Source organism: Galeopterus variegatus, unplaced genomic scaffold (assembly GCF_000696425.1).
Source record: "Galeopterus variegatus unplaced genomic scaffold, G_variegatus-3.0.2 Scaffold140, whole genome shotgun sequence".
Taxonomy (NCBI): Eukaryota; Metazoa; Chordata; class Mammalia; order Dermoptera; family Cynocephalidae; genus Galeopterus; species Galeopterus variegatus.
Window position 1 is genome coordinate 551,808 of NW_007726251.1, and position 12,703 is coordinate 564,510.

At 53.1% G+C, this 12,703-nt stretch overlaps 1 protein-coding gene across 1 annotated transcript in view; it reads right to left on the minus strand.

Moving 5' to 3' along the window:
• The window catches only part of TMEM63C (transmembrane protein 63C), a 50,951-nt gene that overhangs the window by 15,148 nt on the left and 23,100 nt on the right, over nt 1-12,703 (minus strand). Inside the window, exons 6-10 of the mRNA XM_008590445.1 lie at nt 12,597-12,678; nt 7,834-7,871; nt 4,595-4,737; nt 3,157-3,205; nt 1,254-1,362 (exon numbers count right to left, since the gene is read on the minus strand). Coding sequence (XP_008588667.1) covers nt 1,254-1,362; nt 3,157-3,205; nt 4,595-4,737; nt 7,834-7,871; nt 12,597-12,678 — 421 coding nt within the window. The remainder of the gene's footprint in view (nt 1-1,253; nt 1,363-3,156; nt 3,206-4,594; nt 4,738-7,833; nt 7,872-12,596; nt 12,679-12,703) is intronic.

Sequence of the window (12,703 nt, forward strand, 5' to 3'; positions counted from 1 at the left end):
ATGCCCCGCAGGCCGAAGCACTCGGGTAACTTTTCAGGGCATGTGCATTTGTACTCTGGGGTGGGTTACAGTGAACCAGTCTTTAGGATGGATGGCCTCGAAGGAGCCAGTCCCACACCACTGAACCTCTGAAGGCTGAGGATGGAGCCGAGGGTGTCCCTTCTCACTGCTGCCCTTCCCACCAGAGCATGGACAGTCCTGGCCTTTCTCTTGCGTCAGGCCACTGGTCCTGGCAGGTGAAACTGCCGGTGCCTGCCCGTGGCCCCTCGGCGTTCATCTCTGCACACCCAGGGCTGCTGTGTACTCCAAACACCAAGACTCTCCTGGTGCTCTTTCCTGGCCCTGGGAGCGTGTTCGGCTTGTGCACAGGGCAGGAAGTGAAGTGTTAATGTCCCCAGACACAGCCCTCAAACACTGGTGGATGGCAAGTTTGTGGAAAAACAGCACTGACTGCTCACCTCTAGGCTGGGAAAATTCTAGGGCACATGTTCTACACCAGCTCCCAGAGTTCCCCGGTGTGGGATGAAGCTCCGGCTTGGTAAGTTGTCCCTCAACACCCTTTTACTGGTGCCTTCTCTTCCCCGGCTACTCCCCCACTCCCCTATTGGCTTTCCTGAGACCATCTCCCAAATAAAGGAACGCTATTAAGTCCTGGCCTCAGGGTCTGCTTGGGGTGGGGGTGGGGGGTCGTGAGCGTCATGCAGACCAAGACGGTGGTGCTCACAAGGGGCAAGACGGGGAATCTCTGACCTCAGAGAGATGGCAGAAGGGTGCAGCGGGAGGGGGCCGGTCAAAATTCACCCAGCAGTCCAGCAGGAGGCCCTGACTGGCCTGGGTGTTTGTTAACCCTTCAGTTTGTGGATGGTGCGCAGTCCAGGGGTCCTTGGAGAGGGGCCAGGGCTGCAGAGGTGTAGGGACAGGAGGTACCACCTGGGCAGCAGCTATGTTTACCAACCAGTTTGAAACTTTCAATGGTTTAACAACTGGGACAGCTGTGTCGAGGGCTAGGGGGTTTGGAGTCGGGGTGCAGGGGTAGGGATTGGGGGTCAGAGCACAGGGTTTAGGAGATGAGGAGGTGGGGAGACAGGTGATTACGTACCAGGCTAAGGGGAGGGGGCTTGCCCATGCCCAGGTGAGACCCCTCCAAAAGATGGACCAACTTGGGACTACTCTGCAGGCAGGAGTGGGTGGCCCGGCTGGGGAGGGGACTCCAGCCAAGAGGGAGCAGCTTTGGCAGCTCCGCATTTACTCACCTTTTGGCTCTTACTGGGCACGAACCCCAAGCAGTGATGAGCCATGAACATGAAGTTGGTGATGAAGTAGAAGAAAGAGAACAGGCAGTGCAGCCACAGGAGCTTACTCCTGCGGGGGACAGGGGACAGGTGCCACGGTGAGATCGTGCAGAGCCCGCTGTGCACGGCCTCTAGACCCCCCTCTCCCACCCTACAGGCAGCCTCCCTGGACCACCCCCTTAGAGGCAAGACACTCAGGTACCTCGGAAGGGGGCAGTGGTGAGAAGGGGTCCTGCTCCAGCTAGGAAGGGCTGACAGTTACCGAGTGCTTGAGGGGCCGGGTGCAGGTGGGAATAAGGGCTTTCATGCATTTTCTCACTAGACTCTCATAGTGACCAGGAGGTGCTATGATTATCTTCCTTTTACCCACAGGGAAATGAGGACCAGGGTGGGTAGGTGACCTGTCCAAGGTCACTCATCACAGTGGCAGTGCTGGGAGGTGACCCAGGGCTGCTGCAGCACTTAGATCCGTCACTGCCATGTCGTATGCTAGCGCCGTGGCTCAGGCCCCACGGCTGCCCAGCAGGCCAAGGGAAGAGGGCCCTGGGTCATGTGCAGGCCCTGAGGGCGGATCCTGATGATTCGCTGTGCCTCTCCTGGGTAGGAGGAGTGGTGGCACTGGGGCCATGTTCACCATTCCTGCTTTTGGTTCATGTGCTGCTGTACTAAGGCATCTGGCCAGGATTAGTGCTCAGAAATAGGGCCCACCTTATTTGGTGTGGTTTGAGGAGAGAAAGGCCGCCTTGCTTCAAAATATCTCCTCTGCTCCCTGTCCCAGTGCCTGACATTTCACATACCATTCCCCATCTAGCTTCCGCAGAGGGCCAGAGGGTTACACGGTCTCTAAGGAACACTGCAGCTCTCTGCTAGTATGGGTGTCAAAGGCTCTCTGCTGCTCTATTTGAATTCACTTCTTGTTGGGAAGGTGCAGGCACCTTAGACTAGGGACTGGCCCAGGGAAGAAGCTGGTAGCTGTGCTCTGGGTGGCAGCACCCGGGGGAGGAGGTGGCTGAAAGGGAGGTGAGAGGATGCCATGCACTGTTCTGCTGACTTTAGAGTTTTGGCTGAGCCGGCCTGCCCCAAGGCATATTCCAGGAGTGTATGGGGCAGGGGCAGGGGTGGGGGCAGGGGGACAGGGTGGGAGTGTGACCCCCACTCACACTTACTGGAACTGCTTCTGCAGCCCTGGCAGGGAGTCAGCTGAGCCCAGCCAGGACACCGGTGGGCCTCAGCATGGGCCACCAGGGTCACACTTGGTTCAGTACAAACTGATCTGGCCACCAATCAGGTGGGCTGATGTTCCCAGACTGTGAGGGGGAAGGGGCTTAGAGATCATATCCAACAGCCCTTCCCCCACTGTGGACCAGGACTGAAGCTCGGAGGGGGAGGGGTGCCTTGCCCTGGATCCAGGGCCAGTGAGTGGCAGACATGGGGCATGAACCCAAGCCCTTCCACTGCGGAAATCACAGAGGGTAGACCCTCAGGCCCACGACCCCCTCAGTGTGTGAGGGCTGACTTGGATCTGTTGGTGGGCTGGGAAGCAGTCACTTCAACCTCTCCTTGGTGCAGGCTCTCTGCCTCTTGGGAGCTGCACATCCCAGGGAAAGAGGACCATTTCTCCAGGTCTTCAGGAGTGGCCAGTTTGGGTAGTTACACTCATGTCAGACAAGGACAGTGAGGCCCCAGGAGTCCTGCCCCACCAAGAGAATGCAACTTCGGGCATGGCACTCAGGACCTGAATTCCCAGGGAAACCAGGCCTTTCCTATCAGCAAAGCAGGGCCCGTGGCATGGACCGACTCGGTGGCCCTTCTCTTCCCACCAATGCCCCAGCCAGTAGCACGAAAGGCAAGATCAGCTACCTACTCTGTGGAGACATTGACGATGGTGGTCCGACCAAAGTGACTGTTCCAGTCTGAAAGAGAAGAAAGCTGCTGACCAGGAGCCCGGCTCCCTGAGTGCTGTGGGGCACCAGAATTCAAGGTTCCTCAATGAGGGCCTCGGGTCCAGAGATGCCTGCCTGCAACTGCTCTTCCTTCTGGCTCCCAGAGCATGTCCCCAGCTTCCAACAAAAACATCAGAGGCCTCTTCGCCCTGGTACTGCTGACTGGGGCTCTCGGCAGTAAAGCGAGACCAACTCTGCACGGTAGCCCCAGGACACGACCCGCACCAAGAAAGGAGTGTAAGGAGCTGCTGTCTGGCCATGAGCAGAATGAAGAAATTAGCAACACTGTCACCACTGGCACGATTACAACAAGAACCTGAAACACCAGAAATGTGACGCTGCCTCATTCAAACAGAGTAAATCTTTCTGGCTAAGTATATTAGTTTGTTGGTTCAGACATCTCCAGGTTTTGTGAAATGTGTCTAAAAATCCTGCATTATAGTATCTTTGCCAACATGCTAGCTCTAAGAATGAAAATCTGGAAAGGAGGACTCAGAATTTATTTAGTCTGGTAGTGGAATTTGGTGGCACAGTCAATGTGCTACACTGAATTAACTAAGATCCACCTCTGGAGGAGGGGAAACAGGTAGAAACCCGAGGAATCAAGGTAAGGCTGGTTGTACAGCCTCCATACAGCTCTGTCCATCTCCAACTGCTAAGTGCAATACTGGCTGCTATTTGCTAAGCACCTACTAGGTATCGGGCACTGTAGTAGACACTCGACACATTTTATCCCGATCTCCAAGACAGGTGAGCAAACTGAGGCCTGGGGAGATTGATTTGCCAAATATAAGATCGCATAATACATTAGCTTGAGCAAAGGTGTTTTCTGGGGAGCAGATGTGGGCAAAAGTTGCAAGCCAAGATTTTTCTGTCTTCAAAGTCAATCCCTCACCTACAATGCTATTTTGTCAAAAGCACTTACCCTGTTTCAGTGAGAGTGGGTGGAAGTCCTACAAGACAAGTTCTGCACCTGCAACGCTGTGTCCAACAGAGTAGACACGGGGAATCAAGCTCAAGGATTTTGGTAGTGGCTCACATGTCACAGAAGGGCCTCCATGAACACCTGGCCAGGTGCAGTGTGGGGACATGACTAAGCATTCTGTTCCAGACTGAATTAATACTGCATGCCCACTAGGTACTAGGCCCTGGGTCAAACATGTGACAGAGGAGGTATCGTGTCCAGTCTCCACATGGGTGAACTGGGGCACAGCTTGTCTAAGGTCACACGACAACTCACTTCCAGAGGCAGGATTAAAATCCAGATTTCTAGACCCCCCAGATCCAAGCTCTGATGGGTCCACCAGGCTGCCTCTGGGTCTAGTGGCCTAGGCCCCAGGGCCCCCGAACTCCACCTACCCAGAACATTTCCAGTGTAGTTGATGGGCAAAATGACACCCAAGGAGGGGATGCTGAGGATGAGCACGAAGATGATGAGGTGGTACTGGAACATAATGTAGATGCGGGCGTCGTCGCCGCACTTGCTGATCAGATCGCTGTCCCTGGAAGAGACCCACAACAAGGACATGCCTCAGGAGCCAGGCAGCCACAGCTTAAGTGCGGGGGAGGTGGAGGAAAGTGAGAGAAGATTACCACCCCACCCAGAAGTGTCACATTTTGGGGGCAACAGCACCCTTCTTCCTGAAGCTTCTGTTGTGCCAGAAGTGTATTTCACTGGATTTCACAGACATATCAAAGATAGAGGCTATGCTACAGATAAACATTTAGGAATCCAGAAACACTCTTGAAATCAAGCATTCATTCATCTTTTTATTCCTTCTTCAAACATTTCGAGTGCTTGCTATGGTGCAGGCACTGGAAAAAGTACTAGTGATATTGACATGCAGTCTATTTTTTGAAAAGTCTATTTTACAAAATTTAATCCCTTAAATTAAAAAGGAATACCTGAAAACCACAATGAGATAGCACCCCATATTGCCAGATTGGCCAAAGTTAGAGAGCTAGACAACATCAAGTGTTGACGGGGGTGTGGGGCACTGGCAGCTCTCCTGTACTCATGGGTGTATACGTTAGCACAGCCACATTGGAGAGCAGCTGGTATTATCTACAGAAATTGAATACATGCACATCCTAAGGCCTAGCAATTTCACTCCTAGCTTTCTACCCAACAGAAATATATGACATGTGCATCAAGAGGCATCTATAAGAATCTCATAGATGCATTATTTGCAAAATCCCCACACTGGAAACAGCTTAAATGTCTATCATAAGTGAAATGGACACAAGAATTGTGATATATATAAAACGAAATACTATACAGTGAGAGAAATGAACGACCCACAGTCGAAACTCATAAGCACAATGCTGAGTAAAAGATGCCAGCACAAGCACATACGCATGATTTCCTATATCAAGTTCAGAAATAGGCAATTATACAGTTAGAGGCCAGAATACCGGCTACCTTGAAGAGGGGGGAAGGGAAAGGGCACTGGTAGGGAGCAGGGGAGGGCCGCCGGCATGCTGGCCACGTTCTGTTTCTGGATGAGGATGGTGGTGGCGTAGGCTTTGCTTTGTGATCATTAATCTGTACATTTATTTTTTGTGCGCTTTTCTGTATGTGTGTTATACTTCAATTAAAAACATATAAGAGCAACACATGCTTATCGAAACTTTGGAAAATACAAAAGAGAAGAAAATAATTCATCCACAATTTCATCAAACCTAAGATGATGACTATTTGCAGTGTGGCTAATTTCCTTTAGTTTCTTGCTGTTGTGCCCATTTTACCTGGTGACTAGAGGTATAAGCAGTGACCCGAGTCTGTCATTTCATGCTCACACGCACACCGCAGAGACACATAGACTCCTGCTCATGAAGTTTTGTTATATGTTTTTTGTGTGGGCTTCAAGTCCCCCATAACACAGATACTTTCTTTCTTGCCCTATGTGTACCCTACGTCTGATGTGTCAGCAGGCAGCGGAGAAAATCCAGAAAGTCAGCCTCAAACTACTCCCAGGGGTTCCATTTCCCTCCGACCTGAGGATGTGGTGAGCCAGGATGGACATCCTCGTCCAGGTTCTCCTTCCCTCGTCCCCGTGCAGAGGTCTGGCTAATTTGCCACTATACTTTGTCTATCACTCATCAATTTGCTAAACGCAGGAACCTACAGACAGCCCGTACAGCCTCCCAGGGGAACAAGTTCCAAAAGTTCATACACGTTATTGGTTATCCTAAAAATTACAAAAATCATAAATGCTGGGAAAAGGAAAGCTCCCTTGAAGGGGCTGACCAGGACTATTGTGGAGAGGGGTGTGAAAGACGGGAGGTGGGCTTTTATGTTTCTCTTTATGCTGGCTTGTGCATGTTCAAAAAATGAACAAAGCAAACCAAGAAAGGAGCCAAGAAACAAGAGTCTCCCCTCTACTGCCCACAGGAGGCCAATTCTTGAGCCACACACAGAGTAGCTATATCACTTTCCGGGGACTCTGATGAATGAGGAAGGGAGACTGGAGGCCAAGGCCATAGTGGGGGGTCCCCCATTAATGGGGTTAGGAAGCAAACACAAGAGGCCACTGGTCCTAGGCCCAGTCAGGGTGCCCTGAGCTCCCCAGGCTCCCAAGCCCTTCGTTTTGGGGAAAAGGGTTGCCCTGGTGGCTCCTGGGAGTGGGCAAGTTCTCGTGACAAAGTATGAATGCTCTCAGCAAAGCCCTTGAAGGACTCACCATGAATGGTGGGTGTGAAGGTACATGAGGGAAGAAGTCTTGTGACTTCTGCAAAGAAATAAAACAAGAGGCCCATTCAGGCCCCCTGGTGCACGTGGTCTCTGAGGAGCAGTGAGACTGCACCCTAAAGTGGGCATCACCAGGCAAGAAAGGACTCAGAAAGGAGGTTTGAAGGGTGGGCCAGGCAGGACAGATGGGAATATTCACGGAGAGTCCAGGAGCGTACAGGTCTCTGAGGCGGAGGCAGAGCTGTGTGCACACATGCATGTGTTTGTGTGTGTGCATGTGCATGTGTGTGCATGGGTGGGTGCACTCATGCTGTGGGGGCTTAGAGTTCTGATAAATGTCTGCTCAGCCAAAGCATCTGGCTGGTGTTGGGAATCAGGAGAGAACAGGTGACTTGGGGTTTGCTTCCTTGCCAAGTGGGGTCTGGCACTAAAGAAATCCAGAAAATGAGCAGGCAAGGACTGTCCCTCTGTAATCTGGGTGCTGAGGCGGAGCGAGGAAGCCTGCCCTCTGCCCAGTGTTTTGGCTCCCTCTTGACAAATACGATGGATGATGTTCACAGAAATAAGGCAAAGAGCACACAGGAAGGCTTTCTTTTTTCTGGTGTGACGTTCATTTTTATACGCGTGTGAGTAACCACCCAGCTATTAAAAGTGGTTCTTCCCTGAGGGCTGTGGCAGAGACAAGGGTGGCGGGCTATGTCCAGTTCCCATGTCACCAACTGTAACCCGGAAAGTGTCCTCTGCCTGTGCTGGGCTGTGGAAGGTGAGGAGTGGGGTTGGGGGGGACAGAGCCCATGCTCTGTCATCCTGAGCCGGGGGCTGCTAACTCTGGCAGGAGACTCCACACCCCCATCCTCCCACCCCCTAAAGCAACACTGTCACAAGCTCACTGAGCTCAGGCACTTACCTCATGGTTATACTGTTGAAGAACCAGGAACAGAAGCCCTGGGGAAAAGGGAGAGAAACGGTGAGAAAACGCAGGCCCGGGCCTGCCCTGCCCGGCTCTGGGAAGCCAGGCGGCCCGTGGGTCATCCGAGGCAGCTGTGGAGGTGTCTGGAAGGGGCCTCTTTCCCAGGAAAAAGCCTGAAGGCTTGGCCTGGAACCAGTGGTGACTGCTGAAGGAAACGTCTCCACAAAGTGAGTGGACATTCCTGCCATCCCGTTACAGGAACTGGGGCTAACAAAGTGGGCCTTGGACTGGAGGGGAGAAAGGACTCCTTCTGGGGTGGACATCTGTTGCTTCCTTCTGGGAAATGCCCCTTCCCAGATGCATGTGGCCCTGTGAGCTGTCCTTCAAGTAGGGGTCTGCCTCCAGTGACCAGTTGGCCAATGGGAACATGACCCAAGTGGGGCCGATTAAAATTCTCTCAAGGGGACTGACATGGTGTCTCTCTCCCTTGGAGCTCCTGCACTTGGGCAAACACCATGAAGTCTGGAATGTCTTGGTGCCATCTTTGATGCCACAAATAAAGAGTTTGAGAAAAAAAAAAACAGCTAAGAGGAGAATGGACCAGAGAGGGGGTGCTGGTGGCATTGCTGGACTTCCGGGATTTAGCTGTGCCTGAAGCAGCTGCTTTTCTTGAATCTCCCCACATTTGAGCCACAGATTATCCTTTTGAGATAAAACTAGTTTGAGCTGGGTTTCTTCTCCTGCATCTGAGGGTCTTGTCCTGTGGAAGATGCCTTTCTCTTGGGGTCTAGTTGTCTGGAGATTCTGGGTGGTGGGGAAAAGCGATCTCAGCCATGGGGAGGTGGGGGGCCTAGTTGGGGATCAGCTTGGGAAGGGTGTGCATGAGGGTGGGCTGGGAGCTGGTGGATTTGCCCTGGTGCACGCTTCCTTCTGGGGTTCCAGAGGGTGTAGCAAAATCTCGGACAAGGTTGCAGCTCTTGGCCAGCTCATGTGCACTTCCATGAACCAGGCAGGCACACTTGATTGACAGTGGGAGCACCTGGATCAGGGGAGGGGTATTTCCCAAATGAAAGCAATAAGGCAGGCAAAACAGAAACAGGAGGAATGCTTCCTTCAACATATGGCCCACCTTCTGAGTCCCCTTCCCTGTGTCAGATTGATGGTGAAAATGGCCCATCATGCGGGTGTCCACTGCAGGACACCATTTCCCCAGCTGTGTCCTGGGAGCTAAAGTAAGGGCAGATGGCAGGTCTGAGTCAGAGCAATGACAGGGACAGCACAGTGCTGGCAGCAATGAGTGGGAACCTCCCTAGGGAGTGGTGACTTGCTGGACAAGAGCTGGGCTGAGAGGTCCAGCCACCCCTTCCTGCTTGCAGAGTCTTTCTCCAGTGCCCATGCCCACCTTGGGGAAATCTATTAACCTTGGGGTGAGGTCTATTAAGGGAGCAAGTAGGTTATATGGTGGCCCCTCATGGTTATGCACAGTTGAGGACACACCTTCCTAGGAATGTATTTCGCCCCTTCCATGACAGGTGCACAGGCGTCTCCACACACTGGCATGTATACGTACAGGAACAGGACAGGTCATCCATGGAAGGACAGAGGTCATGAGGGGAAGCAAGGCCAATGCGCTCATGGAAATTGCATAGGGGTGGGGGCCTGTGTGGATCCGTCACTCTCTCTCTCTTGCATGTGAATGTGTGTGCACGCCTGTGTGTGCGCGCACACACACACACACATTCTCCTGTGTGTACGCTGTAGCTCGGAAGGCTTAAACCTTTCAGCAAACTCAGCAGCTGAACAGCAGCATGAGAGGCAGACACTCCCTGACCTTTTCTTCCTGCCCCTGCAGGAAACAGCCACGAGTTCCCAGGAGCCAGCTCAGCCAGCGAGACCGAGTGTCATCAGTCAGTCCATTGGGCCCATCTCGGTCCCCCAATCTCCCCAGCCTGGCCTTGTGGGGGTGATGACACCTGCCCCGGCTTGCTCAGGACACTGTGGGGGCCTCACCACCCTGGCTGGACCACTATAGGGGCTCCTTGCCACAGTCGCCCTCCTTGGTTAATTTCATGTCCACCCTTGGGTTTGACCTCTTCACTGCTCCATAATGACTTACCTTCCCAGATTTTTAAAAATAAAATGATCTTGTGGTCATTATAAAAAGGAAAAACAATGTTTCTAAAAAGTGATATTTCTAGGGCCGAGCCCGTGGCGCACTCGGGAGAGTGCGGTGCTGGGAGTGCAGCAGCGCTCCCGCCACGGGTTCGGATCCTATATAGGGATGACCGGTGCGCTCACAGCGCTCACTGGCTGAGCACGGTGCGGCCAGTCTCAAAAAGGACAAAAAAAAAGTGATATTTCTAGGGCCGAGCCCGTGGCGCACTCGGGAGAGTGCGGTGCTGGGAGTGCAGCAGCGCTCCCGCCACGGGTTCGGATCCTATATAGGGATGACCGGTGCGCTCACAGCGCTCACTGGCTGAGCACGGTGCGGCCAGTCTCAAAAAGGACAAAAAAAAAGTGATATTTCTAAATAAACCTGAAAACCACCTTGCAGAGTAGGTGTTACCGTCCTCATTCTACCAAGGAAGCCTCCAGGAGATTAAGTAACTCATCTGAGGCTTCACTCTTTGTACGGGGCAGATACTGGCAATTAAAGGACCCTCCAAGAGATGGGAGGAATATGGTTCCCCTTACTTATTGCATCCAACGAGTATGTATCAGATGCTAAAGACCAAGCTCAGCGCCTCCACTCGCTGGGGGAAGCAGACTAGACCGGTCATACAGATGAGGGATTGTTAGAGACAGAACTGAGAACGTTGAAGGGAAGGAACGCACGTTCCATGAGTGTCTAACAAAAGATCTGGAGTCAGGTGGCAGGTGGGTGGTCAGGGCTCCCTGGGGAAGTGGTGCTTGAGCTGAAATCTGCACAAATGGTGGGTGACTTGAGAAAGGCCACTGGGGAAGGCCGAGAGGGAAGAGTAGGGGAAAGACCCAGTGGAGGGAAGGAAGTGGCCCTGCTGAGGATCTAAAAGTTGACCAGTGTGGCTGGGCATGGGGAGATGGAGGAGAGAGGCAGGTTGCACAGGAGGGAAAAAGGCCAAACCACCAGGCCTCGGCGAGGCATCTGCAGTTTATTCAAAAGCACCAGGAAGACATTGAAGGTTCGTGCAGGGGAATATGTGTCCCCATTCGGGAGATCACTCTGGATGCAGGAGGAAAATGGATTGGGGGGCAAGTGTACACATAGAGAGATCGGTGAGAGCCACTGCAGTCATCCAGGCAAGAGGCTGATGGAGGCCTGGATTAGGGATGGTGGGAGAAGTGGAGAGAGAACCAGGAAGGTAAAAACAGCACAACTTGGTAATGAATTGGCCGTGCTCAGGGGCCTATGCAGGAGGGAGAGGGGGGAACGGTGGGAAGGGCCTGAGACCCTAGGAACAGGTGGGGGTGGACAGATACCATGGAATGTTTTGGATACACTGAGTCTGAAATGTCTTTACAACATCCATGTGGAGGTATTTGAAGGCCACTGGACAGATGGGACTGGAGCCCAGAGAAAGGTTCAAGGGAGGTAGAATTTAGTGTAGAAATGGCAAATGAAGTAGTGGGTGTGCACGAACTGCCCAGGAGAGAGAGGGGGAGAGTGGGCGGGGAGGAGGGTGTGGGATCAGCTGGGGGTCTCCAGGAGTGGGGGAGGAGCCTGCATGGGGACAGAGGAGGAGCAGGCAGAGAGGCAGAAGGAAACCCAGAAGCAGGAAGGACGGTGGACAGGGTCGGTTGTTCCTGAGAGATCAGGTGAGATGAGAATTGAGGACAGACCGCTGGATTTAGTGGCAGGGGCCACTGATGACCCGGGGGCTGTCCAGGTGGAGTGACAGGGTGGATGCCACATTTCAGCCAACTGTGGAGGGAGTGGCAGGTGAGGAAATGGGGACAACAAACACCGACCACTTTGATGGGTGGGGGAACAGGCAGTCATGGGGACCATCGTGGGGCAAAGGAGTTTCCTCTCTCACTGTGTTCAGGTCCTGTTCACATGTCCCCCTCTGTCCAAGAGCATCCCCCACTGTCAGTGATGACAATGACACAGCTCCTGCCATCGCTGTCGAGTGCCTTCCTTGCCCTTTTTATCCATTTTGTACTGGTCACCGTTCTATCTGCATCTATCTGGTTGTCACCCTACCCCGGAGGAAAGTGCCACGAGGCAGGACTTGGTCCATTGTGTTCACTGTCCAGTCCCCGGTTCCAGACCACTGGCTGGCGTTCAGCAGGAGCTGCACAGCCCGGGGGGTGAAAGAATAAGTCCAGGTGGAGGCCAGAGGTGGGAGCAGGAGACTGGGCTCCCCCGGGCGGGGTTGGGAAGTAGGAGCTTGAGGGAATCGCTGCCTGAAGACTTGAATCTTCTATGGGAAATAGGAGGTGAGTCCTTGGCTCAGAGTGAGGGGGTGGGGAGGAGGACAGGATTGGGGCTGGGAGATTTGGGAAGAAAAATTAATTTTAAAAATCTCTCTAAGATATTAGAATTGGCTAACATATACTTTGCACGCTAGGAGGCAGGTATGGTTAATATCTTCATCTTTCAGTTGGGGAACTGAGTCTTGGGGAGGCTGAGGAATTTGCCAAGGTCACAGTGCTGGAGGCGATTGAGTCTGGCTGGCTGCAAAGCCTCTGCATTGGAGCCCTAATCCTTCTTGTGCACACCTTGATGGCCTGCCCAGGGCCAGGACTCCCCCTGGGCCCAGACAGCTCCCAGCACTCACCTTGTCCCTGCGCTCCATCTCCAACGAAATCTCCGAGGGAGATGTCTTCTCACTCTGCTCACCATAGATCAGCGAGGTCAGGCTGCCAGCCAGGAGAGGTGGTGGGA